This window comes from Emydura macquarii, unplaced genomic scaffold (genome assembly GCF_026122565.2).
Source record: "Emydura macquarii macquarii isolate MOO-44397 ecotype Brisbane River unplaced genomic scaffold, CSIRO-AGI_Emac_v2 contig_2897, whole genome shotgun sequence".
NCBI classification, from domain to species: domain Eukaryota; kingdom Metazoa; phylum Chordata; order Testudines; family Chelidae; genus Emydura; species Emydura macquarii.
In genome coordinates, this window is record NW_027133034.1 from 58,323,940 (window position 1) to 58,347,798 (window position 23,859).

Here is a 23,859-nt window from a genome sequence, read left to right on the forward strand (position 1 = left end):
AGTATCCCTGGAAGTATGCAGAGTCTTCCAGGGGGTACGTCATCTCATATAGATCAGTGTTTCTCAACTTGGGGTCGTGAGTCCCAGGGGAGTCACAGGACAGGTTTGGGGGTTGCAAGTGCAGGCTGATGTTACTTGCTGGCAAGCAGGGCCCCATGCCACAGAGGGGCCCCCAAAGCTAAGTTATATGCCTCAGCCCAGAGTGGCAGGGCTCATGCTTCAGACTTTTGAAAGGGATACAGTAGTATGGACAGGTTGAGAACCACTGATCTAGTCCATATCACAGAAATACATGCTTACAACCTCAGCATAAGAAACACACCCCTGCAACCAACTGGTTTGTGTACAACATGTGAACATGCCACTAGCCCGTCAGAGAATCAAGACCCCATGGTGTCATTTAAAATGTGTGGAAATTTTTACACGCATCTCTCCAGGAACAGCAATTTTCTGTGTTGTGAACAGAAAGTTCAACAAAGTGGGAAGAATCAGATAATTTTGCTGAATGCTAAGAGACTGTGGCCATGTAAACTGCTGTACTTTTATAGCTTTTACTTGGCATCACAGTTTGTAGAAGCCTCTAAAGAGCTTGGAAATAGCTGTTGTCCTTCTCCATTTTGTTATGATGTATTTCTAATGCAGTAGTAGCCAGTATAGCCCTGTTTTGCTTACTTTTGTATAAGCATAACCATCACTGGTGGCAGCAGGATGTGAAAAGCTCTGAGGAAATATGTTTGTTTCCTTCCTTGGTAGAGATAAATTCGCACATTGCTTTTATTGACTCTTTCTTAACCATACTTCTCCCTTCCCTCCCCAGGCTCAATCACCTTCAATAGCTCCATTGTTCTGATCTGACGCCCTGCCAAGTCCCTGGTAGGGACTCAGTAAATCTGGCATTCCCTGCTAAGCCTCAACTGCCATCTTCTGATCTCACATGCTCTGAGGCCTCCTGAGGTCAGGTGTGCCCCAGAATGCATTGCATGCCTCTGGTTTCAGCAGAATGCAGGATCATGCAAACTCTGAGTACATACAATAGCCAGCCCAGTGGGGGAACAATTGCCTGAATTACTGAGACCTTCCAATTGAATTTGCAGAATATCAGGAAAACTAGAGAGAATTGTTGGGAGATATAAGGAGAATACTTTTACCAAATCAAACTAGTCCTTACAAAAAGTTTCCAGGTGAGTCTATTATGATATTTTAAAAGAGGTTAGTGCTTCTATTTTTTTCCAAATCAGTTTACTCATCACTAATATAACCATCTTCCTTTCCATCAAAGTCCCATATCTCAGTCAATATGATGCTAACCAGGCAAAAGTGCATTTCAAGACTTTACTGCCACTCCTTAATCAATTGTAGAAGTCAGGATTGAACAACATATGTTTATTTACCTCCTACAACCTGTGGCCTCATACCTACAACCACCTCACATGCCATCCACATTGCTTCTATGTGGTAGAATTCAGTACTACTGCTTCAAAAATGACAATCCCCTCCAAAGTATTAAGACATCTGTCTTCTTTTTAACTTGTGACTAGAATGGTAATCAATAATAATCATCTGAGTACATCTGATTCCATCCGGCAGAGGGCAGTGGTATGCATGCACATGGGTATATTACATATAGTAGCACATACCTCCCCAGGTATCTTAGACCTTGTTGCCCAAAGCGAAATAGACTGTCTATGGGATTTAAAGAAGGATTTCATGCGTGCGAAAAGGATTAGTACCACTGAGCCGGCCCATTATCTCATTTTGTATTGTATTTTCAGATTATGATTTTTCATTATTAGTTGATTTCTAAAGGAAAAACTAGTTTGTCTGGTAATTTGGTTTTCTTCTTGATACATAGACACAATTAATCATTTTTTCTGTTTCTTTGCAATTCAGAGATATTTTAGCAATAGAGAATATACATGTACTCTTTAACAGACTGTTCTATAAAGCCGTGGAGCTTAAAAAAAGAGAGAAATATCATATGCTTTAGACAGGAAGCCAGGTAACCTTTACAGATAAAATAAGTAAATCAGGCAATTAGTTCAGTCAATCCAAAACCTCATTTAGACAAGGACTGTCAACTGTACTAAATTAGTTTTAGAAAAAGAAAGCAGTCTCTTTAGAAAAAGAACCAACAACAGAATTGTGTTTTGCTTGAAGATTTAATAAGAATAGTTTTTAAGATATGTTGGAGGGAGAGGGGGGAAGGCGGGGGGTTTTGGAAGGAAGCATTTGAATTTGCAGCCTCTAATGGAAATGACAACTAATCTGAATTAATCAGCCTGATTGCATTTTCATATCTTGGAGAAACCCAGATGCTGTGCAATTATAGTTTTGGATGAGACATGCTGAAACATACATTATTTGTCCTTTCACCAACCTTTAGGAAAAAAAGTACACTCTTGTTTACAGCTCCTTTTTGTCACTTTAATAGAAAGGCACTGTTTTCCACTGTTTTTTTTTTTTTATAACAATGGACAATTATGTTTGCAATAACAATCTCATATTTGCCTGCTCATATAAAAATCAAGATGAGATTTTAACATAATATGACAAACACATTTTTTTCAGATCCTGGATATTTATTTATTTACAATTGTCTTCAGTTTTGTACAATCATTTTATTTCTATAGCTATTTAACAAGATTTTGGTCAATAAATCCAGCATCTGTGATACATTACTCATCCAATAGGAACCTAACGTACACTTTCCTCCTCTGACAAGCAAAATCTTCTATTTTCATTGTAATATACAAATCTATTTTTATGCAAAGGAATCTCCAAAACCATTTAATTCAAAATATTATTTTAATATTTAAATATATTTAAGTGTAAAACACATACTGAAAATACTATCTAAACATTCATAACACATGTACTAGCCATATAGAACTCTATATTTTAAAAAGTATCTTAACCAACTCTGCTCACTAGCCAGAAAACTGATAGAAATGCTTACATAGATTGGCTGAAAGATTTCAGCATGTGACATATAAGCAACTGATCTGAAAAAGGTTTATGGGATTATTAATCACTTTTCAAAGTAAAATAAATCCACAGCAGTGTTACCCGAGATTTTAGCTGTCTTTTCTACATTTATATTAAAGGGGATACATATTTCGTGTTGAAGATAATAGCAACAATACCATAAATACTGAAAAAGAAAAAATATGCTGCCCTGGCTGCACTTCAAAACTTAAACAACTCACAACACAATCCTAAAGAGGTTAGTTAAATTATATAACATCAATATGATTGATTGATTTTCCACTGAAAATCCTAATCATATATTTAGATGTACACCATGGAGTTCTGGTCCATGACTTGAGCTCCTACGTGCTATGGCAATACAAATAAATAAATACAATTAATTAATTTAATCTTAACTGATTTGAAACAACAACTACCCTGAAGCTACCAAAAAAAACAACAGCAACCACGCATGACAATGTCAATGAATACTATCTGAATATCATTCTATTTCTCGTGTAAAGAGTTAGATTTTTCCCTACACAAATCAATCAAGGGCTATCCTATTTTTATCTCAGATTCTATCCTTTGATGCAGATGGATAACTGTCCATTTAATAAACAGATAGTCATTTCTAGTTAACTTGCTTTGCATGCACATAAGAACTCATTGCATATCACCCCCTACAAACTTACAATTAAATCACTTACAGAGGAGCTTAGATCCATTCACACAGGGGCTTAATATCTGAAGAGACTGATGCGCTTCCTAATGCAGCAAACACATTTGATCATGAATCTTAAAAGGTACCATAACCATGGAGGCTGGCTAGGAAAGGAAGCTTTGGGAGTCACCAATAGGCAGGGCTTTCCCGTGCTCTAAACCAGCGTGTAAGTTGCACAAAAGACATCACTGCCATGGTGCTAGAATGCGTACAGCTGCCCTGCTCGCCCGCGTTTCTAGAGCAGCGAGTGCAGTCTGGGTGAGGAGGCTGGCAGCAAGGAGGAGTGTGTGTGTGTGTGTGAGCCGAGTGCCTCCAGGAATGGGAATTATTTGCGGTCAGTGTCTCCCAGCCCCGCGGGCGCCGATCGCCTTTAGGCAAGCAAGCGGGCGACGGCACAAGGCAAGTGCCGAGCAAAGGGCAGGCAGAGCAGTCCAGGGGCCGGGTGGTGTGTGCGTGGGGAACAAGCCTCCCTTCCCCTCTGCAGAGCAGCCGAGAGAAGCGACACTTCCTCACCCCCCAGCCCCACACAGCCCAAGCAACCAGCGGCGCTTACAAGACACCGCAGCCCGGTGCCCGCTGTGCGCTGCAGCGCAAGGTAAGCAAAGGCGAACGCGATTCCTCGCCTGCGGCCGGCCCCAGCGACCCCGGGTGTGTGCGCACTCGGTGCCGGGGAGGCAGCGCGCTGCCGCTCGCCCTCCGCTCGCTACAGTTCGGCTGGGTACCTGCATGGGAGCTTCGTGCCTCATCCTCGGCCACGCGTCCTTTATCTGCCTCCCCGGCCGCCGGGTCCGACTGCAGCCAAGCAGCGAGCGCGGCCACAGCACGCCCCGCGCCCTCCCCCGGCGCCGGCTGACAAGCACACCGGCAGCAGGCAGGCAGGCAGGATCAGCACCGGAGCTGTCCCTCCAGCCGCTCCCACGGCTCGCCGCCGCGCGCCCCCGGCCCGCCCATGGGAGCTGTAGTCCGCGCTGCCCCCTTCCGCGGCGGCGAGCCACGGCGAGCCGGGAAGGGCAAGAACTCCAGCTCCCAGAAAGCCCCGCGCGAGCCCGGCCTCCCCGTGCTCCCGGCCCCGCCTACCCCCTCCTCCCGCCCGCCGCCGCCAGCCTGCCTGCCTGCCGAGGCGCTGGGCTGGGTCGAGCTGCGGGGAGGAGACCCGACCAGTCCGGCAGCGCCTGGGCAGAGGCGCGTTGGAGCCACGCGCCCAGCCGAGGGGAGCGCTGCGAACTGGCGCCCAGCTGGAGGGCTGGAAATGGCCGAGCGGGCTGAAGAGCCCAGCTGCAGCAGCAGCCCCCCACCCCTCCCCCCAGCAGCCGGGAAGTCCGGCAGTGCCGCGGGAGGGAGGGGGATCGCTGCACGTGACACCTTGCTCCCCCTCGCCCCGCGCAGAGCCTAACCCTGACCCTCTCCCCGCAAGGCGCCGTGCGCCCAGTTCGGCCTGGAGTTCGGGCACGTTATTTCCCATCCCACGGTGATCGCATGTCCGCTGGCCCGGGCGATGCTGGTCTAACGAAAAACAAAACCAGTCCCTAGCTTCCAGCTTTGTAAACCAAGCTCAGCTACTCGGGTGGATACTGGCTTTGGCCAGACACCGAGGGCCAGGCTGGCTAAGGAGACGCTGAATCGGATGGGTGGGGTGGGAGGGGAGGGGCTGCCCCGCTGCCTTACCTTTCCGTACAGCTCCATTGACAGCGCCAGGAGAAGGTGGTCCCCAAATGCAGCTTGCAGGGATACGGAGCAGAACGGGCAGGGGCGTGTGACAGGCGTGACTCGGAGGAGAAAGGGCTGGCTGGGGCTTAGGGGCTGAGGTCAATGTGGAGATGGATGACTTTTCACCCAGGCACGCAGCACAGATGGAAGGAAAGTGGCAACAGCAGCAGCAGCAAGCGTCTCCTAGGAAGCTCAGCAGCAAAATTACCATTAGCCCAACCCCCTAAGTCCACCCTCCAGGCACCTCTCCCATTCATTAACACAGAGCCACCAACCAGCACGGGAAGGGAAAAGCCACAGGATTATTTACACAGCGCAAGTTACATAAAATACAGGCATTAATCACCATAACAAAATATAGCCCATAGGATCAGAGAAATAATTACATCCTATTCTCCCTCTCTGCCTCTGCAATATAAGTTCCTTCAGTATTCTCCAGTGCTTCAACCACCATGGTATCAATGCCTCAAGCGTTGGGGTTGGTGGGCTGAATCTGAAAAAGGAGAACACTATTGCTTTGCTTGATACAAAATGTAACCAATTTCTTTAATTAATAAGGCACTTATATATATAAAGTACGGAATACAAAGATACTGGATTGGCGATTATTGTTGCACTTAAAACCACTATTTTTTGTGATTTCTGACTTTTGAATCATGCTTTCTCACTAGCACTAGCATTAGTTTGATTTTTTTTATATATGCATGTGCATTTATGTTTTGTAAGTCAACAGAGAAATGGCTAACAACAATTGAGTACAGATTTTCTTCCCTCTGCTTTGTTTTCAAATGCTTTACATATTCAGTGCTGCAATATTTCACTACAGTTAGTCTCCTGTGGAAGGTGGGTGGTTGTAATCCCAACTCTTGTCAATTCTCAAACAATGAGATGACTCTTGTGGCTTCTGAGAAGTATTTTTCTGTTTGTAAGTACCAATCCTCCTGAGAAGCTGTGTGCACACATGATTCCATAGGCCCTGAGTCAGTAAGGTACTTAAGCACACACTTAACTTTAAGCATGTACAAAACAGCAATGACTGTAGTGGGACTACTCCCTTGCAGATTCATGGGTTTAATCTGGCAAATTGATATAAATACTTTTAAAAATCACCATCATAATACTCTAGCCAAGCGCAAGAAAATTTCTAGAATCCTATGCGCCCCTGAATAGAATTTAACATTAAAGGTCTGACACACATCTCAAGAGACAGCATGTCCAGTGGGTAGGGTTCTAGTCCTGCCTGCTGGGGCAACTTTTCACCTCTGTGCCTCTGTTTCCCTCCCCTCACCTTCTTTTTCTCTCATCTGTTTTAAGCTGTTTGGGATAGGGCCTGTCACTTACTGTGTGTTTGTACAATGGGCCTGACCTCAGTTGGGGGCTTATGGCACTACTGTATACAAATAATACAATTGCAATCTTCCCTAGATTTTCCACCATTTGTCTTTCTTTGCTCTTCTCCTTCTCCTGTGTCTGTCCGTTCCTTTCTCCTCTTTAACCACTTTCCTTTCCCTAGCCCATCTTAAAATTGGCATGAGCACACACACACGTGCACAGAGTGAACAAGAGAGACTATGACAGTGTGTTATAAAGGTCTTTACAGCATGTGTTTGGAATTACTCATGAGTAGTGAAACTCAAGTCACACATGATTTATGTAGCTTATCCCAAGTGTGCGCCAATAAAACCTATAGGTTACACAAACCATCATGTATTTTGCATATGTCACATATTTTACAGAAAAAATATTTCTTATTTGAGAGATCATTTAAAACATTTTCATGGGCACTGTTTTTCATAGCCCTCAGCCTCTAAGCCCCATAGACCTTAATTATCTTGGGTCCAAACAGACTATTGTCTACTGGAGAGAAAAATAACTAATTTTAGAATTTTCTGAAAAAGTCATCTAATGAGCTTTGCTGTACATATGAACGTCACAGTTTTAAGATTTGCTATATACTGAAGGTGAGAAACAAAAGAGATCTATAATTGGAAACGGCAACAGTGTGAAGGTGCTTAAAAGTCTGGAAAGCTAGAAGTTGTCCCATAGACATGGAGGAGTGGGCAGAGCGCAAGGGAGATAGTCAAAGGTGTGTGAATACAGCAATTTATCATAAAGATACCACCATCTACAAATATAGCATATACTACAGATGTGGTCTATACCTATAGGCAAGTGGTTTAAATACTGAACATGTCCATAGTGACCAGAATATCAGAGCCTGCAAGATTTCATTTCAATACTGTGCAGCTGCTTTAATATTCTTCCATGGCTGACCAGTGCAGCCTCACTATGGGATGTAAATAGGAGTGAGTGAAGTGTTTTTATCAAGGGCATTCTAGAGCCATGTGATGCATTTGATTATTTCTTTCTGCATGAACCACTTCACATTTGTCTTTCAGTCACTTCAGGCATGAGGAAAATAAATGCAATCTATAATTTGTGCAATATGGCTCCATTCAATACTTAAATTTAAAACTCGTGTGTGTGTGTGTGTGTGTGTGTGTAAATCAAAGTCTGTAATGCCTGGGATTTAAATTCTGTATTGACTCAAGGTAAATGCAGAGAAATGCACAGAAAGCAGAGAAGCACAAGCCAGTTCTCTGGCAAAACAAGGTATATTATATTTGTTCTTGACGACAACTGGAGAAAAGAGATTTTAACACTGGGTGACTCCTTTAAGATTCATTTACAGGTTGGTTTGGGTAAGAAAGTATCACAAGAATCTTAAACTGACTGCATCTTTTTATAAAATACTGCTCATTTGAGCATGGCCATACTTTTAAGTCTTAAACATATTTGAAACATTAGACTGGCATATTCAGAGGTCTACTTGATTCTAGAATTTCTTATGAAATAGATACTCTGAATTCACCATAGAGATACTACACTGGAGAATTAAAGGGTTAAAGTTTTGATAGATCCCTGGATTTAGCCTAACCGAGACTTTCTTAATACTTATTTTCTTAACACTTACTTCAGTTTACAGTCTCACAACAATCTTATCTGAGAGTTTCCTATAAAGGAGTTATATCAATAGAATATGAAGTAGGAGGCTTTTCTGTGTGTGATCACAAAAAGGAAGCTTACAAGAAGTGGAAGCTTGGTTAGATGACTAGGGAGGAGCATAAAAATACTGCTCAAACATGCAGGAGTGAAATCAGGAAGGCCAAAGCACAATTGGAATTGCAGCTAGCAAGGGACATGAAGGGTAACAAGTAGGGTTTCTATAGGTATGTTAGCAACAAGAAGAATGTCAGGAGAAGTGTGGCCCCTTACTGAGTGGGGGAGGCAATCTAGTGACAGATGTGGAAAAAACTGAAGTACTCAATGTTTTTTTTTTTTGCCTCTGTCTTCACAGACCAGGTCAGCTCCAGACTACTGCACTGGACAGCACAGAATGGGGTGAAGGTTAGCAGCCCTCCATGGTGAAAGAAGAGGTTCAGGACTATGTAAAAAAGCTGGAGCCGGATGCATCCGAGGGTGTTGAAGGAGTTCGTTCATGTGACTGCAGAGCCATGGGCTTTGAATACTTTGAATACTCGTGGCGATTGGGGGAGGTCCCGGACAATTGGAAAAAGGCAAATATAGTGCCCATCTTCAAAAAAAGGGAGGAGGAGGATTTGGGGAACTACAGACTGGTCAGCCTCACCTCAATCCCTGGAAAAATCATGAAGCAGGTCCTAGAGGAATCCATTCTGAGGCACTTGGAAGAGAAGAAGATTATCAAGAAAGTCAGCATGGGTTCACCAAGGGCAAGTCATGCCTGACCAACCTGATTGCCTTCTATGAAGAGGTGACTGGCTCTGTGGATGTGGGTAAAGCAGTAGACAGGTTATATCCTGACTTTAGCACAGACTTTGATACGTCTCCTACAATATTCTTGCCAGCAAGTTGAAGTATGGGTTGGATGAATGGACTATAAGGTGGATAGAAAGCTGGCTAGATCATTGGGCTCAACTGGTAGTGATCAATGGCTCGATGTCTAGTTGGCAACCAGTAACAAGTGGAGTGCCCCAGGGGTAGGTCCTAGGACCAATTTTGTTCAACATCTTCATTAATGATCTGGAGGATGGGGTAGATTGCACCCTCAGCAAGTTTGCAGATGATACTAAGCTGGGGGGAGTGGTAGATAGGTAGGATACAAACTGACCTAGACAAATTGGAGGATTGGGCCAAAAGAATCTAATGAGGTTCAACAGGGACAAGTGCAGAGACTGCCGTTTAGGACGGAAGAATCCCATGCACAGCTACAGACTGGAGACAGACTGGCTAGGTAGTAGATTTGCAGAAAAGGAGCTGGGGATTACAGTGGATAAGAAGCTGGATGTGAGTCAACAGTGTGCCTTTATTGCCAAGAAGGCTAATGGCATATTGTTCTGCATTAATAGGAGCATTGTCAGCAGATCGAGGGAAGTGATTATTCCCCTGTATTTGGCACTGGTGAGACCACATTTGGAGTACTGTGTCCAGATTTGGCTCCCCACTACAGAAAGGAGGTGGACAAATTGGAGACAGTCCAGCGGAGGGCAACAAAAATTATTGGGGGGCTGGAGCACATGACTTATGAGGAGAGGCTGAGGGAACTAGGCTTGTTTAGTCTGCAGAAGAGAAGAGTGAGGGGGGATTTGATAGCATCCTTCAACTACCTGCAAGTGGGGTTCCAGGGTATTCTCCTGTTTAAAAAATTCTGGTCATGCAATTAATGAGCAGAAAGCAATACTACATGATTTAGGGAAGGGTAAACAATGGTATACCACCAGTAACGAATAGCAAATAGTTCAAAGGCAACCATTAATAGACCTCCCAAAGTCTGAAGTTTGTTCATAAATTTGATCCACTCGGTTTACAGACAGTGATCAAGTTCTTAGAAATTCAAGCATGCTTGTGAACAGATAAAAATGGACTAAATGTGAAACTATTAATGACAAATAGCACAATCAGAAGTCTTTTCATCTGGAAATGTGGGTTTCTAGTTTCAATGAGGAAGGCTGCAGACTACATTGCTGCGGAACAGCTGTTTGAAGGCAGTCAGGCAGCAGAGATTGTCAGCCACAGGATTAGTTACAAAATTCACTGCCTGTTATACAGAAAGCAGTAAGAAGAGCTCAGCTTCAAGGGTCTCCCAAAATCCAGAGAAGGAAGTTATTTGTGGGTCGGTGAGAAAGACGGAGACAGATAAAGTCAGCTATCTGGGGGCGGGAAACAAAGCATATTGCAAATGTATTTGGGTCTAGATGGTACAATCCTTGCTCACTTTCTTACAAAAGGAGTCACATCGTTGGCTATGGGACTACTCCGGTGAACGAGGGTTGTACAATCTAGTTCTTGATGAATATGTCACCACAAAAGCTAATCTAATATTTGCACTTTATCCTTCAGATTGAATTGTAAATTCAGATTATCTAAATGTATAGCAGTTAGAGCTCAGGAAAATAGATTTTCACCCTCTATAATGCAGCTTATTTGTATAAATGAATTGTCCAAGGTGACACAGGAAATCAATGGCAAAGTTGGAAATAGAATCCCAGCTTCTTGATTATGTCTTCCCTAGTCTTCTCTGTCAGAATATAGTTTGATCAACATATGCATTCTTTCAAGTCTGCCGTTTTAGGAAAAAGTAAACTAACTCTCCTTTTGTGTATACAACAGCAGCTATTTTGAAACACCCATGTATTCTGACAATGTTTTCTCCAGTGCTGTCTGTCTTAATGTTAGTTTTTTTCCTGTGACCTTTCAGAACACAGTATTATCTCTTATTTCTCACTTTTGTTTGCCATTTGACTTATTCTGGAATTGGGCTTTGGAGAGAAAATAATCAGAAGAGATAAAGGTCTTTCATCTAGAGACAGCTGTCTCTGTAACTTTATTTAAATATATTTATTTATTAGGCCATGCTGCATTTGGCTTTATTTTTAAAGTTATTTTTGTTTAGTTATAGTAGGTAACAAAAACACTTAAGATACAGGATACCCTACAAACTGTGATGTTATTGCTGGTCTAACAAAATAGCAGATAGAGATATCAAGGCTGATTTCTCTTTAGTGATAGTCTTTTATATAACCATTAGATCCATCAAGGACAAGTTCAAATTGCCAGACATAGCTCTGAAATGCAGCTACTGTCTCTTCTGACAGTGGATCTGGAATTGAAACTTGACAAAGCTTGGGATAGCTTAAGCATGGATGCCAGCAAGCCAGACCCACCCCCACTGAGAAGGACCCAGAGACTATATCCAGAACTCCCAAATTAGAGAGCCCAGACACCAACAAAGGCAAACTGAACAAAATCCTGACACTGATATTAGCCAATTGGCACATTCTTGCCAATGGTATATGCAGCATTTTTAGGTCATCTTGTGGGAGTTGCAAAGAAACTTGACCACATTCAGGTGGTCTATGAAAACATGATTGGTGTGGAGAAAGTAAATAAGGATGTATTATTTATTCCTTCTCATAACAAGAACTGGAAATCTATGGATGGAAATCTACAGATGGAATCTATGGAAATCTACTATGAAATCAATAGGCAGCAGGTTTAAAACGAACAAAAGGAAGTATTTCTTCACACAATGCACAGTCTACCTGTGGAACGCATTGCCAGAGGATGTTGTGAAGGCCAAGACTATAACGCGGTTCAAAAAAGAACTAAATAGGATCATGGAGGATAGGTCCCTCAATGGCTATTAGCCAGGAGGGGCAGGGATTGCTGTTTGCCAGAAGCTGGGAATGGCCAATGGGATGGATTACTTGATGATTACCTGTTCTATTCATTCCCTCTGAAGCACCCGACACTGGCCACTGTTGGAAGACAAGATACTGGGCTATATGGACCATTGGTCTCACTCATTATGGCTGTTCTTATGTTATGTTCTTATTCCAAATAAATCTGCCCAGTCTTTAAAATGGGGCATGAAGGTTTGCTTTAAGTCCTCAGCCAAGCCCTCCTTTTCCACATCAGGTTCTTCAGCTACTTCCCCCTCCCACACACTGTCTCAGGCCCTCGGTGTTCCTTTAAAAATGAAATAGTCAGCCAGAGTGATAGGTTGGGACGGGAGTATAACACATTCTTTTTATATTCCACATCTGCCCTCTCTTCTTTCCCCAGGTTCCAAGCAACTTTACACTTAGTCTTTCTGGCACCCATCTCAGGGTACGCACTACAGGAACTAGGTCTCCTGAGGACCTTCCCTGCTCTTTCTGGGGCTGTGTTTCTACAACTTCCTCCATCCCATCTGGCTCTGTGCACCTCTCTTCTTATCCTCTAACTCAGGTGTCACCCAGCCTCTCAATAGGCCCAATCTAGGTGCACCTGCCTAGTCATTGACCCAACCTGGATCCGCTTGACTTAAAGGGGCCAGCCACTCTGTAACACAGAGTGTCAGTCCTCTAAGCTAAGTCATCGGTTTAAAAAAAGGAATAGGTACTTCTGCTGTCCATGCTTTCCCACACCACTCAGCCTAAAATCAATCCTAATCTAGAGGGACCACTTCCAAGGATGAAAAAGTAGATTGTTCTTCATGCTCACTCATATCTCTCTCAGTCAAGTGTGATGGTTTTTGTGATGTGGATTGGTATGATGTCCAGAACAATGAGCCTTTGCCAAATCATTTGACATGGTCCTGGACAGCCATCATATAACAGTGGGTCATTACTGGGCAGAGCCATAGACAGTCATATTACCTATTACATATTACCATGGAAGGCTCCATTGCCCACCAGTCCTTACACATCCAGTTCCCCTTATCAAACCCTTTCCACAACAGTATCATTATCAATATAGGATCAGAGCAGAAATCCATGGATGATGTGGGCTCAACATGTTAACTTCTGCTGCAGAGCCAAGAGAAGTAGCACTAAACACTGGGTTTTAGGGTCTCCTACCAATAGTGACTATTATTTACTTTTTCTTTAGTGGTAGATTGGTCAGTAAGAAGAGAAGCCCTAGAAAGTTTGTCAAATATCCATGCAATCAAAGGCAGAATGTATCTCTTGGGGGGAGGGGGGGGGGTCTATTCTGCCATCAGTATGATATGTAGATATAGCTCCCTATAATGAATAAAAGTTACTATGCAGGCAGAATAAATCACCTTTAGATCAAATACTGCTGCAGGAATTCACTAGTTTTCCTGCTAGAGGTTCAATGTTCCAGTAGCTAAACTGTGAGGTAAAGGAAGAAGAATTAGAACTAAAAATAAGAAAATTGTTGATTGAAAATAAAATGTATTTGACCAGACAGCAGATTTCAATTAAAAAATGAATGACGAGGAAAGATATTCACATCCAAAGCTAATATAAATTTAATTCTGCTGGCTGTTTCTCATTTAATACACACTTCAAGACAAATACTGTCACTGCTAGTGATAGTGGAGTGATTTTACCAAGCACTTCCAGATGAATGCTGTGCAGCTGTGTTAGAAGAGGCTGTTGTGGCAGGAAGCGACCTAATAGCTATTTTAGGGTCCCTCAGCTCTGTATGACTTAGGAAGAAAAAAAAAAAAAAGCAAGTATTATTACTTGGTTTTCTATTCTATCTAGATACTTATATACAAATCACCATAGCTATTCAGATGTTAGTCCTGTTTCAAAGACATCAAGAATAGGCTTTTTTAGTGCTCAAATTTAAGGTTCCAATTCTGTGAGATGTTGAGCCCCCTCTTATCTCATTAACTGTCATCTGGAATTACAGGTGCTCAGCATTTTAGGCTGAAATTCAGACCCAAGCAGAGGGCCCAAACCTGGCCTTATGCACCACAAAAGACCAATAGTAATGACTTATAGTCTTTAAAAATCCCATTCTATTTTTTCACAATAGTAGAGATGTTATATGTACTTTAAATGCTTGCCCAAATCCCAACTTGATTAGTTACCTGTTGTTTACTTTAAATTTTCTCCATAGTTTCAACTGGAACACAAACAAAACACACACATGCTGTAGTAGGGAGTTGATAGTGGCTCCTATAGTTAGATTGTCTAAAATGTTTCCAGTATAAAATGAGACTTGTGACCCTTTTACCGAAGCTGTAATACTTCTGTGGTTTGCAACAGGCCTTTGAAATTTGGCAGAGAAAGCAGTGGAGACAGAAAAGTGCCTTATTTTTGTCCCAAGAAATTCATTCAGATTTGGCTGAGATAGAAATCTGAAAGTCTCCATTTCCCTTCTGTTGCTTGTGTTCGCAGCAAAAGTGAGGTGGAGTGCCAGAATAACTGAGCATGAACATTCTCAAAGGATGGGTCCACATCATAACCAAAGCAGTATTAACAGGACACCTTGTACAGGAATCCTAGGAGCAGGCAGCCTGCTTTAGAATACAGGATGGATACGGTTCAAGGAATGAAATTGGGCTGTGTAGTGAATGATGCTGTTTGTAGATCCCTGCCTCATGCTCAAGAAGTTGGAATGTGTGCAGAGATCAGGGCAAATGAAAGCAAGAAGAGAAGGACAGGCTTCAACTAAGAAATATGAATGCCATGCAGGAAAACTCAGTTCTATCCCTGCCTCTGCCACAGTCTTCCTATGAGATGGTAAGCAAGTCATTTAAACCAAAAATTTGGCAGGTGGCCACTAGTTCTATGGTCCACTTTTTCTGGGTGCCCAACTTGAGACATCAGGGCCTGGTTTGCAAATATGGTGAGCACTCACAACTACAATTGAAGTGTCAAGCAGTGTGTCTTGGAAAAATGAGCACAGGGCTTGGAAGTTCGGATGAATGACTCCCTGGAAGCCATCAGTAGCAAACCAGAAAATCTTTGTCTCAGATTCCCCTTTTGTAAACCAGGGATAATAATGCTTTTATCTCACAGAAAGTAACTGATTAATGTTTTTAAGGCACTCCTATTACAGTGAGGATCTCTCTAGAAAAAAACCCAGGAGGAATTAATAATTCTATATTAATTGAAGAGATGGTGGATAGTGTGCACTAAATATGATCGAAGGGAACTGATCAAGTGATGAGGATAAAAATATTGAATAGTTGTCTCCTTCTCAGAGCACCATATGTACTGTGCACTGAATGAGGCAAGACTGATGGAAAACATAGCATGTGATCCTGTAAGTAAAGACTATGATAATGCATAAAGATAATGAGACAGAATTAAGATTGCATGGAAAACCTAAATTATTGTGTTTCCTAGCTTTCTGGTATTTGACTTTGCAAACTAAATAATATTCTTTTCACTTGTGTTTTACAAAAAAACAAAACAAAAAACAACCCACACCTAAAACATGGTGTTCTTAGTTTAAATTAAAAATTATTTCAAAGCATAATATTTGCTTATGGAAATTCAAGATGCTAGAAAATAAATTATGTTACATTATGTTCATTAATACATATTAAGGCATAGCCATTAACCTTTCATAAGGAAGGCAAAGCAAAGCCATCCATGAAGCACTCAGATATGACATTGACTAGAATATTCTGCTTTCTTTTACTTGAATCAGCACCGTGCGTTGATTTATATTAAAAACTTCTTCCAGTTTATGAATTATTCTGTGTGTCCACACATAAGGCAGGATTTGCTTTAAGCATTATCAGTGTCCTCAGATTTTAGTATATTATTATTCATATCAGATTGTTAATGCAAAGCAAGGTGGTATGGATCCAGTATCAAAAAATATGAAGTGTAGATTTGTAGTAGTTAATCTCCTTTGTCACTAAGATTTCCTTCACATTTACTCACCAGTCAGACATGAAAAGTTAAAACATGGCTTGCAGTAATGTCAACCTCTTTGTGTTTGCACAGTAGCCTAGATCATGCCACCCCTATGAGAGCTGCTAAAATATATGGCTCTGACTCCCTTCTACTATAAAATTAACCATAAAAGCTCAGTCAGCTAAACAGTATTACAGTGGCTAAGGGTACTGGGTATTGCATTACTCCTGGATCTATATCGCTCCAGGGTAAGCTGGGGCCATAAGTGTCAGGCACCAACAAGGAAGGGGAAAATACAATCAAAGTTTAAACAAGTACTATATTTTAGTGCACATGTCTTTTGGGATGGGGGGGGGGGGGGGGGGCAGGGGGTCTCTGCTTTGGACAGCTTACATGCAGGGAGGACCATGGCTTTCCTCATCTCAGAGCAAAGGGAAGGGTCTGCTGCCAGACTCAGGCAGATTCACTTCTGCTAGTGGAAACCCAAGTACAGCAGAAAACAAAAAGAGCCTTATCTTTAAGGTGTGTATGAGAAGGATAGTCCTATGGTGTAACTAAGTAGTTATTTTCTCTGGTTTTCTATATCTCATGGCTGTCTCTTGCTTTTATTACTCCTTGAATTAGGAGAAAGGAAGAATGTTTCCCCCTTTCCTGTTAGAGACCACTTCCTTTTTGTATAGCTGTCTTGAGTTTGTGTGGAAATCCTCTTTTCATCTAGCAGACTGAGGCCTGGTCTACACTGCCGCTGGCAGTTGACGGGACACATGCAAGCTACGTAAAGTAAAGTAGTTTGCATATCTCCCATCGACTTACTTACGTTGCCGTACCACAGCATCTTCACTGCGCTATGTTGAGCGGAGACGCCCTTTTGGGGAGGTGGCTTAATCGTGTCGACCAGGGAGCACTTCTGGGATTGATTGAGTGGGTCTCCACAGCCTGCTCAATCCATCCTTCTGCATTGATCTCTGCAGCCCCAGAAGTGTAGACATATAGCTCCTTCACACCAAGGCAAGCCCCCTGCCTTTTTCCTTTGGAAGGCAGTTATCCTCATTTCATACACAGGTCAATACATTTCCCTTAAGTGTCAGCTTGAAATAGTCTATACTTTAGACAACCAGGTTTTTAAATTTTGCTCAAAGTTAGGTGCCTAATAAAAATTTAGAAGCTAAATTGGAGTGGCCTGATTTTCAAATACCAAGCACCTGCAGCTTCCATTGAATTCAAGATTTGAAAATATGGTGTCTATCAAAACTTCATAGACCTTTTGTTTGCAGACAGAGTGGATGTCATCTTGCTTATTGTATCTAATGTCATATTGGACATTTACTGCAGCATTGTGGTTAAGATGAAGGAAGAAAATTAATGAGTGCAGTTCTTAAACTGATTTATGATTTGGTTTATGATGAGTCAAATTCCTTTGCTGATCTCTGAGCCTGGTGTTTTGCTGCAATTCTTCTCTCTAAATAATGTCAGTAGTGTATGGTGAGGTTACTGAGAACCGATAGGGTTACATGCAAAGAGGTCTTCTACATATGAGACATTTCTCTGTGCCTACCAAGATTGTGAATAGGTCCTGGATATTATATACTCATTCTTGAGCATGGAACCACAAGACACAGTGAAAGTTTATGGATACGTTTAGAGCTGGGTGATAAACAATTTTCCAATCCTGCAAAAATGTTTGAATTTGCAATATTTTTCCTGCTCTGCATTGGAATGAACCCGAGATATTTCTAAGTTTTTCCATGAAAAAGAAGAGAGGGAGACCCCTCCAGAATTTTGATATATACAGAGCAAGAGAGACACCTCTAGAATAACTAATACCCCCCTGGTTAGGACGCTCACCTGGACTGAATCAGGCAGAAAAGGGACTTGGGTCTCCCACATATCCAGTAAGTGCCCCAACCGTTGGCCATTTGGTCATTTTGACCTGAAATACTATCCTGTACCTGAGAAACCTTGCCAACAAAAGGTTTGTCAAAACTGGTATCTTCCAGCAATAAAGTTTCAGTTTCTTCAGAAGATTTCCAACCATAAATTTCTATTTATGTTCACATGAGACAATTAAATTCAGAGATCAGGAGGCGGCATCTAACTCCTACAGATACTAATGACCATGCTGTAATAGGCTATTACATAATATAAATTCCAAAACCAAAACACTTAAGGAAAACAGGTAATGTTGCTACACAAAATCAATGCAGTTACATAATGCATTCTTTATAAATCAAGTACTTGAAGGCAAGAAAGTTAATAGTTGATTACATTATAAATCCCATATCACCCACAGAACAGACAAATGTTCTTATCAAGTAAAAAGAAATCTATGTTTTATTACAACACAACATTAACCCTTACCAATGAATTGTTAGATTGGTTTTACTATGTATTTTGTGTTATCTTGATTTTGGTATCTACATATTTTCTTTTAGAAGATACTGTTAAATGGGAAATATCAGTTAATGTACTTATCAATTGACAGTAAATTTTTTAACCACAAACTATATATAATTGCTATTTCTTGAGAAAAACATTGTATATATAGTTTATAGAAAAAAATGTATAACATCAGTATAATAAAATTATATTAAAATTAAAGTGTCCCTAAACTTCCAAACTGCCAGAAGCTGGGACTGAATCATTCAAAATTACCTTGTTCTATTCATTCTCTTGGAAACATCTGGAACTCTCTGCTGTCAGAAGCAGGATACTGGGTTAGGTGGACCATTGGTCTGACCCAGTATGGCTGTTCTTATTTATTTGGCATTAAATATGAGGCTGATCAATATGTTATTAATATGTGCATCTATAAACTGTTTCCTTTTCCAAAAGGACTTCTGTTGTGTTTATAGTCTGAGATCACTAATGAAAAGATATCAACCTTAACTTTGACCCAGACAAATACTATGTTATGATGAATATATTGTTTAATATGTGCATATTGGAGAGGGAGCTGAGGAGTCCTCAAGGTAGTTTCATAGGTTGGAAGGAGATCAGGATTTGAATGAACTCTCCCTTGCCATCTATTGATGAAGTAGGGGAGAAGACTGTATTTGCATAGACACACCCACTTTGCCTACATAATCACTTTACCAAAGTGATCAATTTTGGCAGTGTGGAGGTAAAATGAATATAAGTCTTAGCTGCAGTGGTAATGACTATAGGACAGCAGAACTTAATATGTCCTAAGTGAGAGGATCACCCTAACTGCACCTTGCTTAGTAAGTGTGGGATAGTAATGTCAACTTTAAGCAAAAGACAGAGTGGGTGGGGATAGGTGTTCCTGCCAGGTGGTGTGGACTCTGTTTAAAGATACTAGATTCCATTGGACTCTCCCCCTGTAGTGTTTAGAGAAAGAGGTGATCAGACTCAACTGAGAGCCCTTGTTTCTTCTTAGTGAAGATTAGAGCTGAAATCACTAATAAGTGAGCCCCTTCAACTTGATATGGGCACAGTGTTGTGGTGATAGGCAATGCAGAGGATGCAGCAGCGAGGTTCCCTGCTACCAGTGAAGACACTAAGAACTGGATTAAGTGGTAGAACCTCAGAACACAGCAATGCTGCTAAAAGCAATGACAGGAAGAGATAGCAGCAACGATGGTGAGCAGCAGCAGAGGCATTGCTCAAACCCCCATTCCCCGATGCACCCCTGGATTCTGGGATTTCACTGACCTCAAGTAACCAACAGTGAGTGGGGTGCAGCAGAGGGAAAAGGTTAGTTGTGTGTTAAAGGGACACTCATCCATCAGACTTTCACACCGCAAGGTGGGGAAGTGACGTAAAGGACTACTGTCCAAGATAGTGTGGGGTGGGGGTTTACGTTTGAATCATTGTTGCAGTGTTTTAATCAGTTTCTCGTTATACACAGAGGTCCTGGGTCTATTACAGGAATAGGTACTGTGGACTGCAAGGTGCAGGAGGTCAGACTAGATGATCATGATGGTCCCTTCTAACCTTAAAGTCTACGAGTCTTGGAGTAGGTCTTCACATCAAAGGAAAACCTGCAGCTGGCCTGTGCCAGCTGATTTGGGCTCGCAGGCCCTCAGGATGCAGGGCTGTTTCATTGCTGTGTGGATTTCCAGGCTTGGGCTGGAGCCCAAAATGTGGGACCCTCCCGCCTTGCAGGGTCCTAGAGCCCTCTCTCCAGCCCAGAAGTCTACACAGCAGTGAAACAGCTCTGCAGACTGAGACTTGTGAGCCCAAGTCGGCTGGCATGGGACAGCTGTGGGTCTCTCTCTCTGCTGTGTAGACATACCCTAGGAGACTCAGTGCTTGTGAATGAGGAAGTATTGCCTCTTAGAGGCATCCAGATGTGGTGTTTAGTGGGTTTGAGCTGCTTCTATTCTGTATATTAAGTGGAAACCCTAAGTATGGAACCCAGCCCTTGTTGCTGGCACCACCAACTGGCAGAAGGGTTACATTTAGGATACTCTAGAATGTAGCTTTTATTCTCATTATTCCTTCCCTGTCAGCCCTTTCCTGGAATCCTGGTAAGGGTTGATATCACATTGGGGCTGACTAATGTAATGATGCATCTCTTTAATGACACCATAATGTGATTTGAGATACTCCTCCCCCCACAATGCTTTCAGAAAACACTGCAAATAGATGTGTTAAAGTTGAATTCACTTACTTTACAGTGGGTGCTGGAAAAGCCAGGAAGTGTTGTCTTCGATGCTTTTCCTGGAAAAGAAGTGAAGTGGCAGCCGCACAGAGCTCCTTATGCACCTAGGAAAAGGGCAGTGCTGCATCAGCTGTATAACCTCTTCCTAAAAGGCTTTCTGCCAGCAGGAAATGAGACAGCAGCAGTTTATTACTGAAACTCAAGTGCAAATTCATACAGATCTCACAATGCTCAGCATTAAACTTCAGCAAGCTGAAGACCGAGGACTTTATCATCTTTCTGCCAACAAATCAACATTTTGTATTCAGAATACACTTCTCCCAGGTAACTTGTCCCAGGATATGTTTCGAAATAGAGCACTTTGTATATGTCCTGCCTTCAGTTCAGCCTTATGAGCTGGTGATGGTAATTTGAGAATAATGAATTGGATCATACAACAGGAAAATAAGAGAAGATGGGCTCAGTTCTTGGCTGCTATAAGTTGAATCAGCTCCCCTGTAGGCCTTTACACCAGCAGAGAATTTGGCCTGCTATATATTCCTTCTAGAATTTGCCTTTATATATGTAAGAAAGTTTCATCTTACCATGCTAGTCGACGGCTGTACCCTTCTATTTCTTCTTTTGCTAACACGCTGAGCTTCCTTTTGGGTTGCTGTACAGTGCTTACTTTCAGTGCTGACTTTGGCACTTTATTCCATAGACTCTGAGTAAAGGAATTCTGCCTGGATGACTTAAAAAGTAACCTGTTTTTCATTTTCAGCCTGTGTTCTTTTTTCAAGTTAGTATGTTGCACAAGTTGTGATCAGCAATCTGTACCTTTTTCTTTTAAGACTATGTATCCTACCCTGTACTTCAAGAAGATCAACATCTTTGCCTCTTATGGCATAAGCTAAATGGACCAATTTAAAAAACAAAAAAGAAATTGCATTTTCTAAACTCATACTAGGCTGATTGCTCTTTGATCAGTAGAGGCTTCTCTGTGCAGGCAGGGTAGAAATTGTTTTAAATCAGATATGATATGATCTTTAACTTAGCTGAAAATTGGCTCTGAGGATGTCTGTCCTTTTTGCCTTGATCATGCACTTTCAGGTATCATGAGACTCAACTACCTATGACATCCTTTTTCTAGTGCATAAGGGTCATTTCCATAATATGCTGAATTAAACAGTACATGAAATTCTTTTTACTAATGCTTAAAACAGTGAGAAAGCTACTTATTGTCAAGTAATATATAATGAAAACTAACTTTAGGGTGAAATCCTCGCTCCACTGAAGTTAATAGGAGCTTTACCATCGATTTTGGCCAAGCCAGGATTTTACCTCTACTGTAGAGGGTCTCAATACATACATCTGTGACTAGTTTTCTCTCACTTGTGAGCAGCACTGTGAAAAGGATTTTAGTATGAGTCCTTCTTTGCCCTTATGTTGTTTGTCCTTTGAAACTATAGGGATCTGTTTCACAAGGGATTCATTCTACACATCTAACTCTTACAGTGGTTTAGTAGCAGTTAACTACTGCATATAAATCCCTGTATACATAGAAGGGAGAATAAGCATTCCCCTTAGTCTGACTATATTTGGCTCATCGTCTCATTACCTAACTTGTTTATGTTTTACTGAATTAATCACTTATTAAACAAAAAAGCTTAATCTGGCCAAAACCATTTTAATTTATTTGCTCTGCTTCAGGGTATATCCCTAGCTAATTAGCAAATGTATTTTCTTTTGACAGTATAGCCTCTTCAAAGTCAGAGTTCCAATGTAACTTATACAGATCAGCTTTTGCACCATCCCACCTGTTTGCTGCATATTTACATCAAGACATTTTCCCTTTTTTGATGGACATATTAATGCTAATTCTGAATCATTTGTAATTCTTTCCTGCAGACTGTTTCAGGACAGCATCAGTGTTTGAGCTGTACATCAAAAAGTTTGAACTCTGAATACAATGGGCCGGAGCTCCAGCTGGTGGAAACTGACATAGCTCCATTGTCTTCAGCAAGAGCTTTACTAGTCACACTAGCTGACGGTCTGGCCTCTGATGTCCGTCATCTTGGACTAAAAATACATACACTTCAGTGGGGTTACTTGTTTTGAGAGAGTGTTTTCAGGATTAGGCCAGATCATTTACTCAGATAATACAGGAAGTTGTTAGACATTTTCTTCCATGTCCAGAATTTAGGCAGACTGACCTTTACCTGTCTTTCCTTGTAGTCAGGCATTTCAGACTAAAGCTACTGTCCATTCCTCATTCACAAAAATTTCCTATTTCCTTTTGCTATATAAAGTATAGTACATTTCTAATCATAATATTTTGTAATCAGCACAGTTTATCTTTGCAAAATAATTTTCTTACACCTCCTTGTTTTATCTTACTCAGGTTAGTGTGTTCACTTTTTTGCTTTTCTCTTTATAGTTAGGATTAAAATGGAAGTTAAAAAAATATAGTGATTACAAATTCCCCAGAACTTTTATCTTGCAATGTATATTCAGTCATATCTTTGTGTGTGACAATGCCATGTCTAGTTTTTCTGATTCCCTTAACAGTTGGTGCACATATTCAATTTAAAGGCAGCCCTATACCTGATTGACAAACATAGTTCTAATTTATGTTGTTTGCACAGTCATTTCATGGTCCAGTTCTTTCTGGTCAAGTGGCCAATAAATTGTTTGGATTGTGAAATTTTACTGTGAAATATTCTCAGTTCATACTGAGGCCTGGTCTACACTGGCAACGGAGGTCAAACACCTGCGTCTACCACTGGCACTACAGTTAAGTCAAGTCAACTTAATAAGACCACCTCTGCAAGTGGCGTAGTGCCTAATTTGAATTTATTAGTTAGATTTAGTGTCAGTGTAGACACAACTTCACTTAAATCGACTCTATTGGCCTCTGGGAGGTATCCCACACTGCCCCGTTGTGACCGCTCTGGACATTTGCGCTGTGCTGTGGTCACACTACCCGGAAGCATCCCCTCCCCTCAAGCCCTGGGAACATTTGAATTTTCATTTCCTGTGCTGCCAGTGTGGAGAGAGCTTTGTTGCTGTACTCCTCATGGCTACTGCAAAGCCCAAACGCGCTCCAGCATGGAGTAGACCAGAGGTCTTAGATCTCATCGATCTGTGGGGTGAGGAGTCCGTTCTGGCTCAGCTCAGAGCCAACAAAAGGAATCTGGACATTTATGGGA

The 23,859-nt window shown here is 41.7% G+C and overlaps 1 protein-coding gene and 1 long non-coding RNA gene across 3 annotated transcripts in view; both read right to left on the reverse strand.

The window, feature by feature from the left end:
- Positions 1–4,558, reverse strand: part of RAB3C (RAB3C, member RAS oncogene family) — a 187,208-nt gene extending 182,650 nt beyond the window's left edge. The window contains exon 1 of the mRNA XM_067568489.1: positions 4,414–4,558. Within this exon, the coding sequence (XP_067424590.1) occupies positions 4,414–4,437 (24 nt within the window). The 5' untranslated portion in view covers positions 4,438–4,558. The remainder of the gene's footprint in view (positions 1–4,413) is intronic.
- An 828-nt stretch (positions 4,559–5,386) lies between these two features.
- The window catches only part of LOC137166921 (uncharacterized), a 30,629-nt gene continuing 12,156 nt past the window's right edge, over positions 5,387–23,859 (reverse strand). Inside the window, exons 2-3 of one of the 2 annotated variants that reach the window (XR_010923875.1) lie at positions 20,681–20,828; positions 5,387–5,891 (exon numbers count right to left, since the gene is read on the reverse strand). This is a non-coding gene — a long non-coding RNA (uncharacterized lncRNA). The remainder of the gene's footprint in view (positions 5,892–20,680; positions 20,829–23,859) is intronic. The other variant, XR_010923874.1, reaches the window with a different exon arrangement.